The sequence below is a fragment of the Paramacrobiotus metropolitanus genome, unplaced genomic scaffold (assembly GCF_019649055.1).
Source record: "Paramacrobiotus metropolitanus isolate TYO unplaced genomic scaffold, Prichtersi_v1.0 Parri_scaffold0000029, whole genome shotgun sequence".
In the NCBI taxonomy this organism is placed as follows: Eukaryota; Metazoa; Tardigrada; class Eutardigrada; order Parachela; family Macrobiotidae; genus Paramacrobiotus; species Paramacrobiotus metropolitanus.
Window position 1 is genome coordinate 58,474 of NW_026570249.1, and position 14,858 is coordinate 73,331.

The following is a 14,858-nucleotide window of genomic DNA, read 5'->3' on the forward strand; positions in this document are numbered from 1 at the left end:
GAATAAAAATAACCCAACTGCGTTTTCTATAGAGGAGGTTATATATAAATGAATTTGTCATATCCATTCGAGATGACATTTTGTAGTACTGGTTGTGCGCCGTAATAGATCATGCGCGCCGTTAGTGATGGCGCCAAAGCACGTTACACTAAAAATGCCCAGTACACCTTTCGTTCTCTTAATAACTGCATTAACGTTTTTGAATACGGAATATTGTATCTGTGATAACACGAACGACTCCGAGGTGCCGCCTTTGGATAACGATGTCGAGGATGTACAGGTGGGTTAAGCTTTTTGACGATTGCAAGTTAATATGCGAGTACAATTATCGTAATAACTAACGGCCAAGTCTAGAAAAATAGTAACTTAATTTATTATTATTTACCCATGTAGGATCTCTTTCTACCACTTGATGTGCCTCGACTACGTACAGGTTTGCAAAACTTAAAGTACCTATATATATATATACGTCGCTCTGCAAGTACAAAAACCATATAACTTCGTAGGTATGTCGTAATTAATACAAATTATGGATTCATATATTAGCGGCTGAATTTGCTAGTCAATTCAATTACATATTTTTATAGCGGTTGTTAACTACATAAAGCATTCTATAATTACGTCAAAACATCGAGCATACACGCATATTTGCACAGATACAATTATTCTGTTATTCAGAATTTCAAGTATGTATTATACCAATGGCCATATGCAGAAGTATGCATGTGACCTTTAACAAAATGGGGAATTAAACCAACAAATATACTAATACACGCGCGAGAATTAAAGATATTTCAGCAGTGCTGTGCACAAGCACAATAAAGTACTACCCTTTCGTAATACATAATTTTAACGTCATTAAAATAGTTTTCTTTCATTAACACCAATTGCTGTTTCTACGTGATTGGCTGTGATGTGTAGCTCATTACCATCCCAACCGCTTGATATTCATTGAGCCAAAACCGCCCCGCCATTTGGAAATTACTCCTCAGCAATCCATAACCATCGCCTGTGAAGTGGCCAGCATTGATGGACCATCACCGGTGGTAGCGTGGTACCGCAATAGTGAACTGATTTCCAACGAAACGGAAATTCAAGAAGATTTACAGAGCAGCGCCAATATCCGCTACATTACCAGTGCCACCCGTAGTCTCCTGCATCTTGACTGCGTTAATTCGCATGATGTAGGACTATACACCTGCGTTGCGAAAACCCGATACAAAACCATTCGGACCACTACAAGCGTGACCCTTTCTTCAGGTACAATTTTATGTAACTGTAGTCGAAAAAAATTCTGGTGATTGTATAAAGTAAGCTTCTGTTAAAAATTTGTCGTGATACGGTATAAAACCACTTAAGCTTCCAAATCTGTAGGTTTATACAGGAAGATGCTGATCTGCAGTTTTATGTGGCATCTAAAACATTATAATAACTAAATTTTTAAGTGCAGTTTGAATGACTTTATTGATGTTATATGCGTATGTACTCAGTACAGTACCTGTACAAGCTTCGTGGTAGCGTAAACCACAGCCTTTTTTTAGGATCACCAGAGAGAATTGTAGCTATTGCCTTGGCTCAGGAATGTTTAAGGAAAACGATGCTGCCCCACTTCAGTCCACCACGAATCGTAACCTGGAGCAAAAACGTTTTACAAATGCAGGGTTTAAGTGCCCGCTTATTTTGCCGTGCTACCGGCAGCCCACCTCCGGCAATATTCTGGGAGCTGCAACAAGCTCATCCAACAAAAATTGGCACTATTAGGTCAATAACCAGCGACGATACCAAATTTAAGGTAAACTGTTAAATGCTTAAAAAAGTCACAGAAATACCTAGCAATATATTTCTCCATTTGCACTAAAACAAGAGACGGCAAATAATGTTTCCCCAGTTCCCTATTTTTATTACCAATATAATGGGAAGACAAACTGAAGTGGACTTTGGGTATGTTGCAGATCGCACCAAATGGCGATTTAATTGTTATGGATCTGGAATTCAATAATGACATGGGTTACTATGCGTGCCGAGCGCGAAATATGTTCGGAGGGGAACGCATTGAATCGTTTTTATACCCCGTCCAGGATAGTAATCCAATAGCCATTAATATGCACGTGCACAGAAATGGACCACAACGCACACACACAATTATGGAAAATTAATTTCCTAACATTTCAGTTTTGCGCATATGGACCTAGCCAACTAGGTACCCTTTCCCATACTTTGCACAGAAGTAACAAGGCGGTCTGCGGTTAAATTTGCACAAACAATGGCATTTCACAAAAACCTTCGCCGGCGCGACACAATTTTATTATAACAGGCAACAGTTCTGCATCCAGAATGCAAAGTAGCCAACCAATTTATCAACTCTCCATTTCGGAGTTAACCAGTAATCTATCAGTATTAATACTCTCGTCTTCACTGAGAGGTGGAAATTTTATCTGCGCGATGTTATAAAGTGTTGATACCGGTATTCCACGGTTCTGCAACACTTCGTTAAGTCTTGTGGGCACTGTTTGTTGTCTGCTTTAAAAAATTTCAACCGATGCCAGTTTTACCGGCAGAACTACGTACAGTAATTTTTGCACCAACGTGACTTATATAGAGTCTATATCTATAGTTAGGATACTTGTATCTCATATATATACCGTAGCAGCCATTGTCTTGCACGAAGAATTTTGTAGTATGTATAATCAATAAACGATTTGATGAGGCTGCAGGTAATTGAACTAGATAAAATAGATTTTAAGCAAGCATTTTTGCATCATTGTGAAGTCACTGTGTGCCCAATCCAAATTTACACGCCTTTTCCTGGAACCACCGGCCTGCTAGCGCTGGACTACTATTTACTAATTAATTTATCATCCTTCTCTTAGCAATATTTTTTATTAATACCTAATACTGGTGTAATTTATTGCAATGGAAATGGATTACGTCTGCATACAATTGTTTTTGTTATAATGGCATGATACTGTACCGCACAACGGCACATCTTCTAAAAATAAAACTCAACATGTAAAAGCAAAATTTAATAATGTACGAGCACGAACATTTGTACATATTACACGTACTGCACAATCGTACCGTGCATCCGGTTCGGCTTTACACGTCTATGAAGCTTTTACACTAGACCCAGCATATACTACTTCCGTCTACGTCGTGTCGCAATGGCTTACATAAAGTCAACGCACAAAGTAGTCGATAACAGCGGATTAACATAACGAAATAAAATTATTACGCAAATTTATTTGAGTTTTAATAATTTGATAATATTAAAAATTATATAAGCCGCGAAATGAAGTAAAACGTTTAGGCTTTTACAGATTTCTTTGTCGGAAACTTGGATTTGAAGTCTGTAATCGGTGCGGTTCTGCTAAACTATTGAGCCACTGTGGTCGTTTACACTGTAGTATAACAAAATTAAGCGACCTACTTCACAGGATCAGTGCATTAGGTTGTTAACTGCGAACAGTCTGGAACTGTGCGCGTACACCAAACCTCGATGATGAGGAGTAGTGATCCCTTCTGAGCGCGAAGCCGTTTTGGGCGGTTGGTCGAAAGACTGTCGCCCTGACATTGATGACCGTTCCTTTCCCCCTTGACTACGCGATAGTCGGGGGATGAGGAGGGAGGGATCGCATTCCGAGCGGTTTGGCTCTAATTAACCAAAGAAAGTGGTAGTGCTTACGAAAATGAGAAGAACGTAAGGTTGTAAGGTTCGAGACTTGGAAGGCGAAGATAAGTTCTGAGTTCAACTTCTGACTCAACTCTTGGCCGGACGCAATCCATGGAAGACAGTCAGAATAGAATAACAGAAAAACTGCAACATTCTAAATGGGAAAACGTTTAAAATTGTACTGTTCTTCATCGATAAAATTGTAGATTTTGTAGTTTAATAAAAAAATAAATTTATTGTTAATTTTGTTGTCGAGTCATTTGACTCTCGCGCGTTCTTGATGATATCTGCTACAAAAAGTTGGGCAGTGTTAAACATTTCTGTAACGTTTTCAGTAGATGCATCCTGTCAGCGATGAGTTGGAGGATTGGTTTTGGTAAGAGCAACAAAATATGTCATAAATGTCATCATATCGCCATGTAATTGCAAGTTAGCAAGGAATAATTATCCAAACTTTATGAACCGATCAGCTAAAACAGCCAGCAAATAACAAACCGCGAAGCAACATTATTTGAAATAGTGAATCGGTACCAAAGCTGAACAAAAGGACAGAAAGCTTAAAAAACATATGTTAGGGGAAATCATGTCATATCTTGATCGGTCGATCGCTTCCGTAACACAACGAATCCTTCCAAAACGGAAGTCAGCGGCACATCTACAATGAATTCCGGATTAAGTAAATAAAATCTATTAAAAGTCATAATCTATACGAAAATTCAGTTCACTTTGCCAAAAGTGTGATGACAAACCTCACTGCGTTCGTCAATCAATAATTTTACAAACAAGCTCTATTTTCCCCTTATCACTTTTTATTGTTAATATTAAATAAATCGTTAACAAAACAGCGTAAATAACACATAACATCTCATTACTTACAGTCATCAGTCGCCAGTTCAGCGCGTTCTCCATAATTCATCAGTACTGGCGTGGTATGAGTCTGGAAACCGGTGATCGCTTTAGGACGTCCAGCTTGTCCCACAATATCCACAGCCTACATACGGACCATTTGTTTAGCACGTGGCCGATGACACCACACCAAATTCTTACAACAACGACTGATGACATCACATTGTTACAAAAACGTTCATTTCCGCCACACTTCTTACCGTTCCCACACGGACAGTGGTCGTCACCGGTTTGAGATCCTCATCAAAACAGACCAACATTCGCGACTGGATAGCCGGAACCAAGTAGTACAAAAGATAATGATGCTTGCCCAGGATCGCTATAACAAAAAATTTTCTAAAACGGAAATCTTAACACCACGGTAAAGCAATGACTTACTTGATTTAACATCCAAACAAGCCGTTAAAACAACCAGCAATCCAGCCAGTGCAGCTCGACTGACCAGGAATCGGTCACTGTACTGCGGAGAGAGGGTATGCGTTCCTTTGCCCATATGCAATAATCCCTGCGCGATGCGCACCATAAATAAACTATTGGCATCCTTCGTGTGGTAAACAGCCAGATTGCGCAGCATGGTCGCCAAGCGGGCATTGTTGGTCCCTACATCGGGCGATAATTATAACCGATCGGCAAATCAAGAAAAACTGCGAATTCATCTACATACCGGCTCCGATTAACCCCATCGCAAGGACTGAATTTGAAGCCACTTCACTGTCGTTATCGTGAGAAAATTTGCTCAGGGTGTCCATAACGGTCAATTTGGGATTGGACACCGAGAGCAGCCCAAGAGCTAACGGCACCGCACGCCGGAGAGCTGCATCGCCGTATCGGAGCTGTAAAATGTGGAACATGTTGAAAGTTGTTTACAGTTTTTTTATCGAAGCACACATTACTGACATACCAAATGCCCAAACGAACGCAGTGACATTTCCGATCCGATATCCTCGCCCATGGCAATTAAAGCGATACCAAGAGCGGCAACGGCCTGATGCATACCGGCATCAGCCGCTTCTTCCTTCTTCTTATCTTTATCGTCCTTCGCTTCTTCCTTCTTGTCGCCGTTTTTCTTCTCTTCTTCATCCTGTCACAAAAAAAAATAATTATCAAATAGAATCATGTTTTAATCCAATCAAAAATTAAACAACAAACTGTTCACAAATCAACTACCTTCTTATCCACATGCTCGCTGCAACTGTGAAGGAACTGCTGAATTTTGAGAACATTCCCGGTTCCGGCGTAGGCACAAGCGTCAACAAAATGCAGCGCCAAGGTTTTGTACGGATCATCCAGAACCTGCAGCGTGGCCCGCACCGTGTCCACGCGTTCTTGCTGACCCAGATGCAGCAGTCCCAATCCCAACGCCAGCATCTTCGCCAGAGGATCTTTCAGCTCGAGGGCAGTCCGCTCCATCATCGTCTGCAGGATGGCTTCGGCGATCTGGGCGTTACACGTGCCCACGGCTACCAGACCGAGGGACACTGCTGTGAAGCACTTAATCTCCAGCGTACTGCTGTCATCTTCCAGAGCCGGTAATAACACCTCAATGACATCGGCGCGGTTGGTTCCGGCATATGCGAGGCTCATGCTACACAAGTTAATATGGAATTAAACATCAGCAAAGCAAAGGACGCAAACTGAAGAAAGAAATTTACCCGATAACGGCACCGGTGCGGATGACGCCAGATTTGTTGGTAATGTGTTCGCTGAGGAGGGCTTTAGCTGGATCACAGTCGTTTCGGATACGGGCATTAACGATTCCACAGGCCAAAAGCGCCCCGGATTTGATGTATTCGTCCGTTGCATACAGATATTTATCAATCTGAGTTAAACCGCCATCAACATCCCATAGCAAGATCAATCCGAGGGAAGCTGTTGCACTGAGCATACCTGAAACCAACAATCGTATTACTGCTTCCGCAAAAAAATTCAAAAGAATACAATGCGGACAAAACTGAAGTGCCGAGAGCCATACCATGTTCCTTATTCTTATAAATCCATTTATTTCCGTCTTCAGCAAACATTTTATCCGTTCCAAATGCGCAGTTAACCAGGCCGTTGACAAAAGCGGAAGCCAAATTCTGGCGCGCGGAGTCCAGTCCCGTCCCCGTAACAAAGCTACCTGCAAATGAAACAACACATTCTATTCAATTTTCCCAAACAATATTTCAGATCCGGCCGTACGGTGCTGTTCAAGATGAGTCTTATAGACATCTTCGGGTGTCTTAGGTTCAGCGATATCCAGTTCACGAGCCAGAGCCAGATGATTGGCATTCAGCTGTGAGTTGGACATGATTTCCATCAGTTCATCATATCCCTCAGAATTTTCATCCAATTCCAGATAGACTTGACTATGTGCCAAGATAAACGCAATCTGCTTCTTCGTAGCACTACAATTATATGTTGAAATCACGAATACAGAAATTCAAGAGATATTTACAATATTTCTCTCACCGATCGGGGCAAAGGAGGAACAGTTCTTTAATGAGAGTCATATCGTTTAATCGGATTGCGAGACGAATAGCTTCGGTATATTGGTTGAATTTGTGGTACAGCTTAATCGCAGTTTTCAGCAATTGGGTGTCTTCCGGATCAGCAACGTATGGCACACAACTGAAAACGGAAAAATTTAAGATAAATGAACAATACAATTACAATACTAACTTTGTTATTAAAATTTTACTAGCAATTTTAATTTTTTGTCTTCTGTTTTTAAATTAAGTCGGCTGCTGCCATTCTACGCACCTGACCAAGTACAAGCAGACTTTATTGTATGAATGCGTATCCACGAAGGTTTCCAGCAGTTTCAACTGTTCTATTTCCATTAATAAATCACAGGCTTCCGGTTCGGCATTATGATCCATAAAATATCTGACGATCTCTTGCGCCAGCTGCAGATAGACTGTCTTCTGGCTTTCATCCAGCTTTGCGGTTTCGTTCCATTCTTGTGTAACTTCTCCAGCCAAATGCCTGCGGAAAAGAGAAAATACTGAGACACGAAGTAGTCTTAAAAGAATGTTGTACAATGGTTTCCCGTAAATCGTGGTTCAGCAACCAATACGTAAAGATCCAGCTTTATCGGTTTTGCACAGTTTAAGCAGAATAAAACAGCCAAAAATTACAGTAAAAATACCTCACCTGACATATTCGTGTCCCCATGCTCCGATATCCTCCTTCGTTGCTAGCATTTTATATTTTATGGACTCCCGAGTCGAGCTCATAGTCATAGACATGACACTCAAAACGCTGGCGCATATTTTCTGAAAAGCAATCGTATTCGCAACTGTAAGCAAGTCAAAAAAATAAGTACCTGCATGCTTCGATTTCCGTAACAAACCCATGTTGACTTATAAAACTATTACAGTCTCCATATTTAAATGAATTAGTTCTACATCTTAAGGAAAGTCTTCGTAAGTTCGTGTAAACATTTTATTTTTTGTTTTTTCGCTGTATAATATAAAGGAAACAAATGTAACCAGAAAAACATGGTTTTATGGCAGAAAGTACACATTCCCTGTCAAATTACCGATCCCAAATCGGTTCCAAATACCACATGTCGCCGCTTGCGCCATAATTACGGCGACACTGATTCAGCATTTTTAACACAGCTACTCGCTACTGTCACGTAAACTGTTTTCCTCACAAATGAGCTTCTTGTTTTCGCCAATTTGAACTACAGAATTATTCCCAATTCTGAAACGCTCACCTTAACATCCGGATCGGATATCTTCTCGAAGAGGTTCTTGATGGTGTCAAAATGCGGCCGGAGAAACTTAAGTGGCTTCGGAACGGAAGTCATCGACGTGGTTGACGAGCGAATCTGATTTCGCAAAGCTTCCAGTGCTGGCTTCTGCAGTTCCAGTTTACCTTCCTAAATAAACCATCAATAATTTTCGGGTAAAAATAACGCGCGTCGTTCACACAAACAAAAGCAAATGACGGTAAGGTCCCGTAAGGACAATTGCATTTTAATATGTTCAATATTACCTGCAGGCGCTCGACGAGCATGTTCAGCTCAGCTTGAAGTTTCAGGTCTTCCTCCGACTAAAAAAAACAATTCCCTAAATCTTCCAGTACAACCAGCGGTTTCCCAAACACAGCAGCTTTACAATTTCATTTTCTTTCTCGGTCTTTTTCTTGTCGGCCGATTTCGCGTCTCCTTTCTCTGCATCAGGAGCCACCATGTTTACGGCTGTTCAGCAATAATGTCCCGATTCAACAAGCGCTGCTGCGCTATGATAATCAATACGGCCGGACTAGCGAAACTTTCAGGTACAGTATTTCACCTAAGCGTAAACACCTTCCGGTTGGGATGTTCCTTTGGAAGAAGTGGACAAAAGATCCAAAAACAGGTAAAACCACGAAGGTATAAGGCACACAGGTTTGGCAAGAATGCAGAAGATGCACTGCTTACCAGTGCACGGTACTTTGTACTGGTAGATCGAAGAACTCAATACCAACACTGTATCAAGGATTTTACTTCACTGATTATAAAAATGTTTATAACGACACTTGTTCTACTGTTAATTTTCAATTAAATTTGAAAAACAGATCCTCTCCCGTAAAAATCAAATACAGCGTTTTCGGCACTGGAAAATGCACTGAAAACTTTTCCGTCAAACAGCATTACAAGTGGCGTGCCGAGGGTCTCTCGTGGGGGGTTATGGCAGCTGTGCCGATACCGGCGAAACGGCCGTGAATTTGTCACCTGAAAAACTAAAAAAGTATTGTACAAACATTCTGAGTGTTAAAAAAGCTATTCAAATTAGTTCAAAATCAAATTTATAATCAACCAAAATGCGAACTGCAAACGTTGCCGGTTAAAAAACTGCTATCAGCACTTAAATAACACTCTATCTGTACGATTACGCATCATAGGAGATATATCCAGTTGCGAAGCTAGTACATCGGTAGTATGGCTGCCTTCCAAGCAGTTGAGCCGGGTTCGACTCCCGGGCTTCGCATTTTTTCCCTTTTTGCTCCAGACTTTCACTTTAGTACTTTACAAGTGGGTAGGTACATGTACTGGCGCTTATTAGCTGCGTAGTTTCAATGCTTTAGTTTGCACTGCATTTAAATGAATAAAACCTAATTAAGACAAGCCTGCCAGTATGCAGTTACAGTATTATTTCACGTTTTTGCATTTTGGCAATACGATCGAATGACGTTTTAATATCCCATGAACCATGGTCCACCCCAAGATTCAGCAGCAGTAGGCACTTGTACGAGTGACGACAAGCAACTTCATCGAATCTTCTAAAAACTATACAAAATATTGCACACATTGTCACACACATATTTTTAAGATCACAAAATTAATAAAACAAAATGAAAAACATAACATGGCTGTTATTCTATCAGCCTTTTCATGTCCAAAAATGTGTCGCCAACAGTCTCCATGAAACGCTTGGCATTTGTTCCCGGATAGGAGCGAGTGGCGGTGATACCGGCTATTATCCTATCGTGCATCGGATTATAACAACATCCAAACCCATCAGCAACAGCCGGACCATAGCACATATAGCTTTTCAGGTCAGAATTCCCCTATAAACAAAGTAAGCACATAAAATTCAACGAAGCTCTTAAACACAAAACTCTAATAAATAATATAACCCATATACAGAGCATCCCAAAATTAATGCACACTGGTTTTATGTACAAGCACAATAGTTAAACAAAATTTGAGCAAACTACCAAGCGACAACTTTTGATTAGCGGAAACCGACGAATGCTTTAGACTATTAGACGGGTTATAATGTATTCGAAATGTATTTATGGATTAACATACCTGACTTGTCGATAATTTCCAGTGTGTGCTGGTTGTGTATCCAACATCCATCATAAAAGGCGGAATATTATACCCATTCTCAACCGCAGTCAGTTTCAATCCCAGCAAGTGTCGATCCACACCGGCACCTTTTGATGCCTACAAAAAAATCCCAAGATTAAATGAAAAGAAAAAAGGAAGAACGATTCAGGAGCAAGCGAACCTCTGCACCATATTTCTTGTGTGCGTTAACGGCCTCGGTCAGGAGATTTTTTGAAGCCTTGCTCCCGGCGCCTTCTACGACTGCTTTAACAAACTTCATAGATTCTTCACTGGCAGAACGAATAGTTTCCGTGCGACCATGAGCAAATTGTCGTGTAGATGCGCTTTCGTAAGTCGGAGGAATTTGATTGTATAGTCTACAAAAAGCGTATTAATCTACCCTCGACGTACCTGACTTCGAAGTGCATACGTATTTGTAGAATTACGTAAATTAAACCACTGAAATCCTGATATTTATTTTGCGATAAAAATAATACCAGACTTACCGATAATACGCCAGCTGTAAGGCCATTTGAAAATAGCTATCGGGGCTATATTTCCTGCTCTTTATGAAATCTTTTCCATAATCGGTAAAGTCAAGCACGTCCAAATCAACATCCTCCACATGCCTACAACGAAAACCTTTATGCACTAGCACGCATGCGTTATGTTAAAAATTACATTAATAAAATTATTTATCGCACTGGACGTATCGCAAAAAACTTACGTATCCATCAGATCCACTGCCGTATCGATATGAGCAATCATATCCTTATCCAAATCGAAAGTCAGTTGTTTGGCATCCACCGGGACTGCAAATTTTGAAAAATTTTGCCGTTTCTCGACATGATGGTGGTTCGTGTGAAAACCTTCTCCGGTCTGTTTCACAATATACTCCATCATACGAAATAGCGGTGGGCCTTCAATTAATGTATGTTCATAATTCCATCCACATGTACCATCTGCGCCGACGATTAACTACCAAACATGTACTCTGTGAGCATAAAAAACGACCAAGTTGCAACGTTTGCTCCTACTTGTAGCGTTTTATCGAACCATCGGTTGCCGCTGTTCTCCTGCGAGCCGCCTCCGTGTAAAACCTGACGACCGGCAGATGTCAAGGTGTGCTCTTTGATGTTAGGTACAGGTAAATCCAAGCATACAACGAATAAACTCTTCTGGACTTGGTCCAGCATGAACCGATTAGATTTGTTCTTTGAAAGCATTTTATAGGCATGCGACCACACAGAGCGATTCTGTGATGTGAGCATTCCGACCGGGACACTGGGATGGGAGGAGGCTTTGGTAACGACGCTGAGCAAATACAGATACAATTCGTGATGACTGAATGGACGGCCGGATGGATCCTCAATAGGAATTTGAAAAAGCTGCCAAGAAAAAGTTATGACAATGTCATGATTTAAAACCACACCGTTTCGCAAACTTTTTTCATCGTGTTGAAAATTTCAAAAATTCGAAAGTTTTATTTTCAAGCGGATATAAGTTGGCGTTTTAAGAGTTTTATGTAATAGCAGTGCTGCTTACCGCGTTTTTATGCATCACTATAATAAAAGGCTGCTCGACTTCTTGTTCGCCAATGATGATCTCGTCATGCGTACCGCCTGGGATACGGTAGCTGCCGAAAATTTTCAAATACTGGGACATATCCACCGGTTGTCCCTTCACGGCATCAGGCTGTAGTTGTCCCGAATAAATTAATTCGCGAAATTTAAGGATGTGCGTAATTAATGCAGCAGCGGTACGGAGCTGGCCCTCCTGATTGGAGAAATGCAGACATGGGAAGACGATGCCGGGGCTGACATTCACAGGAAGACCAGGTCGATATTCCAGGTATGTTCTATGTAACCACCAATCTTCCAACTACAAGCGACGGCCAACATAAGAAAACTCTTTGGTATGTAATAAAATAATTTACGAATATTTTCGCTTTTTGTGAAGCCTTTTTGTTCGCAAGTTTGTTTCACGTGCCTATGAGAGTACCACTACCCACACATTAAGAAATACAGCTGTGTCAAAATTCATTTGATAATCATTAGAATCAGCAAATTTTGTGGCAAAAATTCTCACTAAAATTAACTGGTCAATTATTAATGCACTAATAAAAACTTACCCAGTTCTCGTGTTTTTGTGCACGCTGCTCCAGAAGCTGCTGCAACGCTTCGCCTTCACCACCAGGTTTTGCAAATTCATCCAGCAGCTACCAAAAAATGATTGTCGCCGTGCAATTTCGAATAATCACACTACGGTATCAGCGTTTTACAATTTATACATCGGTAGTCGCCTAGTTGGTACCTTCTTTGTGTGTCTAAGTTCGCCTTCACTCAAGAACGGTTTAAGGGATTTGTAGTACTTCTCCAGCGTCTGTGACAGGGGTGGCACGGGCAGCGGTGGCAATGCATGCGGATAGGGGTTCTCTTTTCTATGGTCGTGCTTGAATGGTTTCACTGGCATTCCGGCAGTATCTCTTGCGGCCGCAATTTCCGTCGAGGAGCGCGTTAGAAGACAGCGCACAGTGCTTTTCCAAGGTGCTTCCCCCGTGTTCGCACTCTGCGGAGTTCTTTGGCTAATCGAGCAGAGCACACTTCTCGCAACCGTAGGGGGGATTCTTCGTGCATGCATGGCGGGGATAAACGCCATCAAATGCCAACTCGAAAGGAGTTCTCAATGTTATGTGTCTCTCAATGTTCCCAACGTGTCCAATACTAATCCGTATCGTATCGTAATTATTACCTTTCAAACTTCTCAAACGGTATCGGTAGGCCTGGAACTGGATAGTTCGTCATGAGATGCCTGAAAGAAGCGTAATTCTGGAACGAACTGCATTGAGAGCGATACGATAAGGACCTCTGTTTTTCTGCTAAAAATAAGTATATTGCAAGCCTTCTTGAGGTTCCGCAAAAACGGCAAAGTGCAAGTAAAAAAGCATGCAAAAACGGAAAAAAAGTTCACAAAACACAGGAGTCGAGACTCGAGAGAAGTGGACGTTCTGTTTGTAATTACTGTACCTACCTAGTTGTTTGTGTCTTACCGTGACTGCCGCCCTGCAAAAGGTATCCTTAGTGACAACCCGGGTGCGAATATTACGTGTACAAACATACTACCAGTGCACCACATCATGATTGCGCAATAAAATTCTTGACGGTGGAGCTGTTCACGGTAGCTTGTATCAACGCAGCGCACAACATACAGTAGCAGCGTTGTGTGTGCTGCAGTGCTGATAAGTGATTAGTCACTAGTGAGAATGGTTACTATATTAGTTTTTCTGTTTCTTATGAATCTTATGATGTATGAGTGTCGTTTTGATTACTTGGGCTAATTACCTCTTTCTGTACATTTTATTTCTATCGCATTATAACAGTTACAGAGTATTCTACAATTTCTGGAGTGGAAATGTGGGCAGGTACTGATTGATCTTGTGTTCTTATTTGCCTGTGAGAAGCAGCGAAAGTGCGAGGAGCCTCTCTTTGACCAACGTAAACTGCACCGTTCACGATCTCACCCGTGCAGCTGCGATCCCGAGTATAGCCCAGCGCACCCTGCTATCCGATCAGTGGTCATGGAGGCCGTAGAGGTCGGCGATCTGACGAAACTGCTCAGCGAAACGGACACCCTCGGTAAGCAATGAGATCTACGAACCTTGCTTTAAAGTTGTTCAATTGAATTATCGTTCCCCTTTGAACGGCGGGAATCTCGATGGTCGTTGCAGAAATGATTAAAAAATCCAAATTAATTAGGAACGCTCCTCCAGAGTCCGGAGTCCAGAGAGTCTATCGCCAGATATAATTATAAAAGAGCCACATATAATTATAGAAGAGCTTTACCGTTTACGTAGATTCATTTTTGTTTTGTATTTTAGAGTGAAAATGCAGCAAGACCGCTGCGCTGTATGCTTCGAAGTTGCATCCGGTTTGAGTTGCGGAGTGTTGACGTGCGTACCTTGCAAACTTTTCTTTCTAGCCAACTGGAAAAAACGGTGCGTGGCAGAATAGATGTTTCATATCATTCTCTCGATAAAATACACCGTTCGTTATCGTTTAATTATTTTAGACTTTAGAATGTAAAAAAAGCGGTCGGTGTGCGGTCGAAAATGTTTCCCGCAAGACGCAGCAAATGTCGTTTGGAAAATGTCGTGCAGTCGGCATGGATATTAGAAATCCTCAAAGCATCCAGACCGCGCCCGGTTGGAAGCGGAGCTTTAGAACTTCGCAACCACAGAACTCCTAATCCTTTCGCAAAGAAAGCTGTCAGAGCCGTTGTTCGAAACGCCCAAAGTGTGGATGACTTGGAAAATTACTCGTTGCGGTGAAGAAGGAAAATTTTGAGGAAACTGAATGTGTGCCGTTCGCGCATAAAGTTATCAAGGTATCTGTTTATCATTTTAAAAATGAATAGATTAGAACTTTGCGTGGTTGAATACTACTGAATTTGTTTTTTCAGTAAATTGTTAATGCTGTT

General features: G+C 41.4%; 3 protein-coding genes and 2 non-coding genes across 7 annotated transcripts; 3 read left to right on the forward strand and 2 right to left on the reverse strand.

Annotated features, from left to right (window-relative positions):
* Positions 1–60: 60 nt before the first annotated feature.
* Positions 61–3,015, forward strand: LOC129588369 (zwei Ig domain protein zig-4-like). The gene is made up of 5 exons (XM_055482556.1): positions 61–280; positions 394–433; positions 922–1,260; positions 1,542–1,792; positions 1,953–3,015. Exons 1-5 carry the CDS (start codon positions 128–130, stop codon positions 2,154–2,156), a joined length of 987 nt encoding a protein of 328 aa, XP_055338531.1. The 5' UTR covers positions 61–127; the 3' UTR covers positions 2,157–3,015.
* A 402-nt stretch (positions 3,016–3,417) lies between these two features.
* On the forward strand, positions 3,418–3,645 carry LOC129588472 (small nucleolar RNA U3). Its single transcript, XR_008690481.1, has one exon. It is a non-coding gene; the product is annotated as a small nucleolar RNA U3 (small nucleolar RNA).
* Positions 3,646–4,074: 429 nt separating this feature from the next.
* Positions 4,075–9,177, reverse strand: LOC129588245 (26S proteasome non-ATPase regulatory subunit 2-like). Of its 2 annotated transcripts, XM_055482408.1 has the most exons (17): positions 8,988–9,177; positions 8,683–8,891; positions 8,561–8,617; positions 8,280–8,444; positions 7,712–7,833; positions 7,319–7,543; positions 7,028–7,186; positions 6,758–6,963; positions 6,549–6,695; positions 6,229–6,463; positions 5,744–6,161; positions 5,478–5,657; positions 5,241–5,409; positions 4,955–5,176; positions 4,777–4,895; positions 4,547–4,661; positions 4,075–4,325 (listed from the first exon to the last, which is right to left on the reverse strand). In XM_055482408.1, exons 2-17 carry the CDS (start codon positions 8,755–8,757, stop codon positions 4,252–4,254), a joined length of 2,688 nt encoding a protein of 895 aa, XP_055338383.1. In that variant the 5' UTR covers positions 8,758–8,891; positions 8,988–9,177; the 3' UTR covers positions 4,075–4,251. The 2 variants fall into 2 exon arrangements, with proteins under 2 accessions (XP_055338383.1, XP_055338382.1); XM_055482407.1 differs by having other exon boundaries at positions 8,683–9,177.
* Positions 9,178–9,466: 289 nt separating this feature from the next.
* On the forward strand, positions 9,467–9,537 carry Trnag-ucc (transfer RNA glycine (anticodon UCC)). Its single transcript has one exon. It is a non-coding gene; the product is annotated as a tRNA-Gly (tRNA).
* Positions 9,538–9,725: 188 nt separating this feature from the next.
* On the reverse strand, positions 9,726–13,362 carry LOC129588335 (carnitine O-acetyltransferase-like). 2 transcript variants are annotated; one of them, XM_055482512.1, is made up of 10 exons: positions 13,134–13,362; positions 12,696–12,966; positions 12,514–12,600; positions 11,928–12,263; positions 11,420–11,770; positions 11,110–11,360; positions 10,889–11,011; positions 10,564–10,759; positions 10,362–10,499; positions 9,726–10,117 (listed from the first exon to the last, which is right to left on the reverse strand). In XM_055482512.1, the coding sequence occupies exons 1-10, from the start codon at positions 13,184–13,186 to the stop codon at positions 9,923–9,925; spliced, it is 2,001 nt and encodes a 666-aa protein (XP_055338487.1). In that variant the 5' UTR covers positions 13,187–13,362; the 3' UTR covers positions 9,726–9,922. The 2 variants fall into 2 exon arrangements, with proteins under 2 accessions (XP_055338487.1, XP_055338486.1); XM_055482511.1 differs by having other exon boundaries at positions 12,696–13,362.
* Positions 13,363–14,858: the final 1,496 nt, after the last annotated feature.

Excerpts from the sequence above, each read along its gene's own strand:
- LOC129588335 (XM_055482511.1), bottom strand. The coding sequence starts at position 13,040 with ATGGCGTTTATCCCCGCCATGCATGCACGAAGAATCCCCCCTACGGTT. Across the intron at positions 12,601-12,695 it reads AACTTAGACACACAAAGAAG|CTGCTGGATGAATTTGCAAA; the intron begins GTACCAACTAGG and ends ATTTTTTGGTAG. Across the intron at positions 11,771-11,927 it reads TAGTGATGCATAAAAACGCG|CTTTTTCAAATTCCTATTGA; the intron begins GTAAGCAGCACT and ends TTTTCTTGGCAG.
- LOC129588245 (XM_055482408.1), bottom strand. The coding sequence starts at position 8,757 with ATGGTGGCTCCTGATGCAGAGAAAGGAGACGCGAAATCGGCCGACAAG. Across the intron at positions 6,464-6,548 it reads TTATAAGAATAAGGAACATG|GTATGCTCAGTGCAACAGCT; the intron begins GTATGGCTCTCG and ends TGTTGGTTTCAG. Across the intron at positions 4,662-4,776 it reads CCACTGTCCGTGTGGGAACG|GCTGTGGATATTGTGGGACA; the intron begins GTAAGAAGTGTG and ends GTCCGTATGTAG.
- LOC129588369 (XM_055482556.1), top strand. The coding sequence starts at position 128 with ATGGCGCCAAAGCACGTTACACTAAAAATGCCCAGTACACCTTTCGTT. Across the intron at positions 1,261-1,541 it reads AAGCGTGACCCTTTCTTCAG|GATCACCAGAGAGAATTGTA; the intron begins GTACAATTTTAT and ends GCCTTTTTTTAG. Across the intron at positions 1,793-1,952 it reads GCGACGATACCAAATTTAAG|ATCGCACCAAATGGCGATTT; the intron begins GTAAACTGTTAA and ends GGTATGTTGCAG.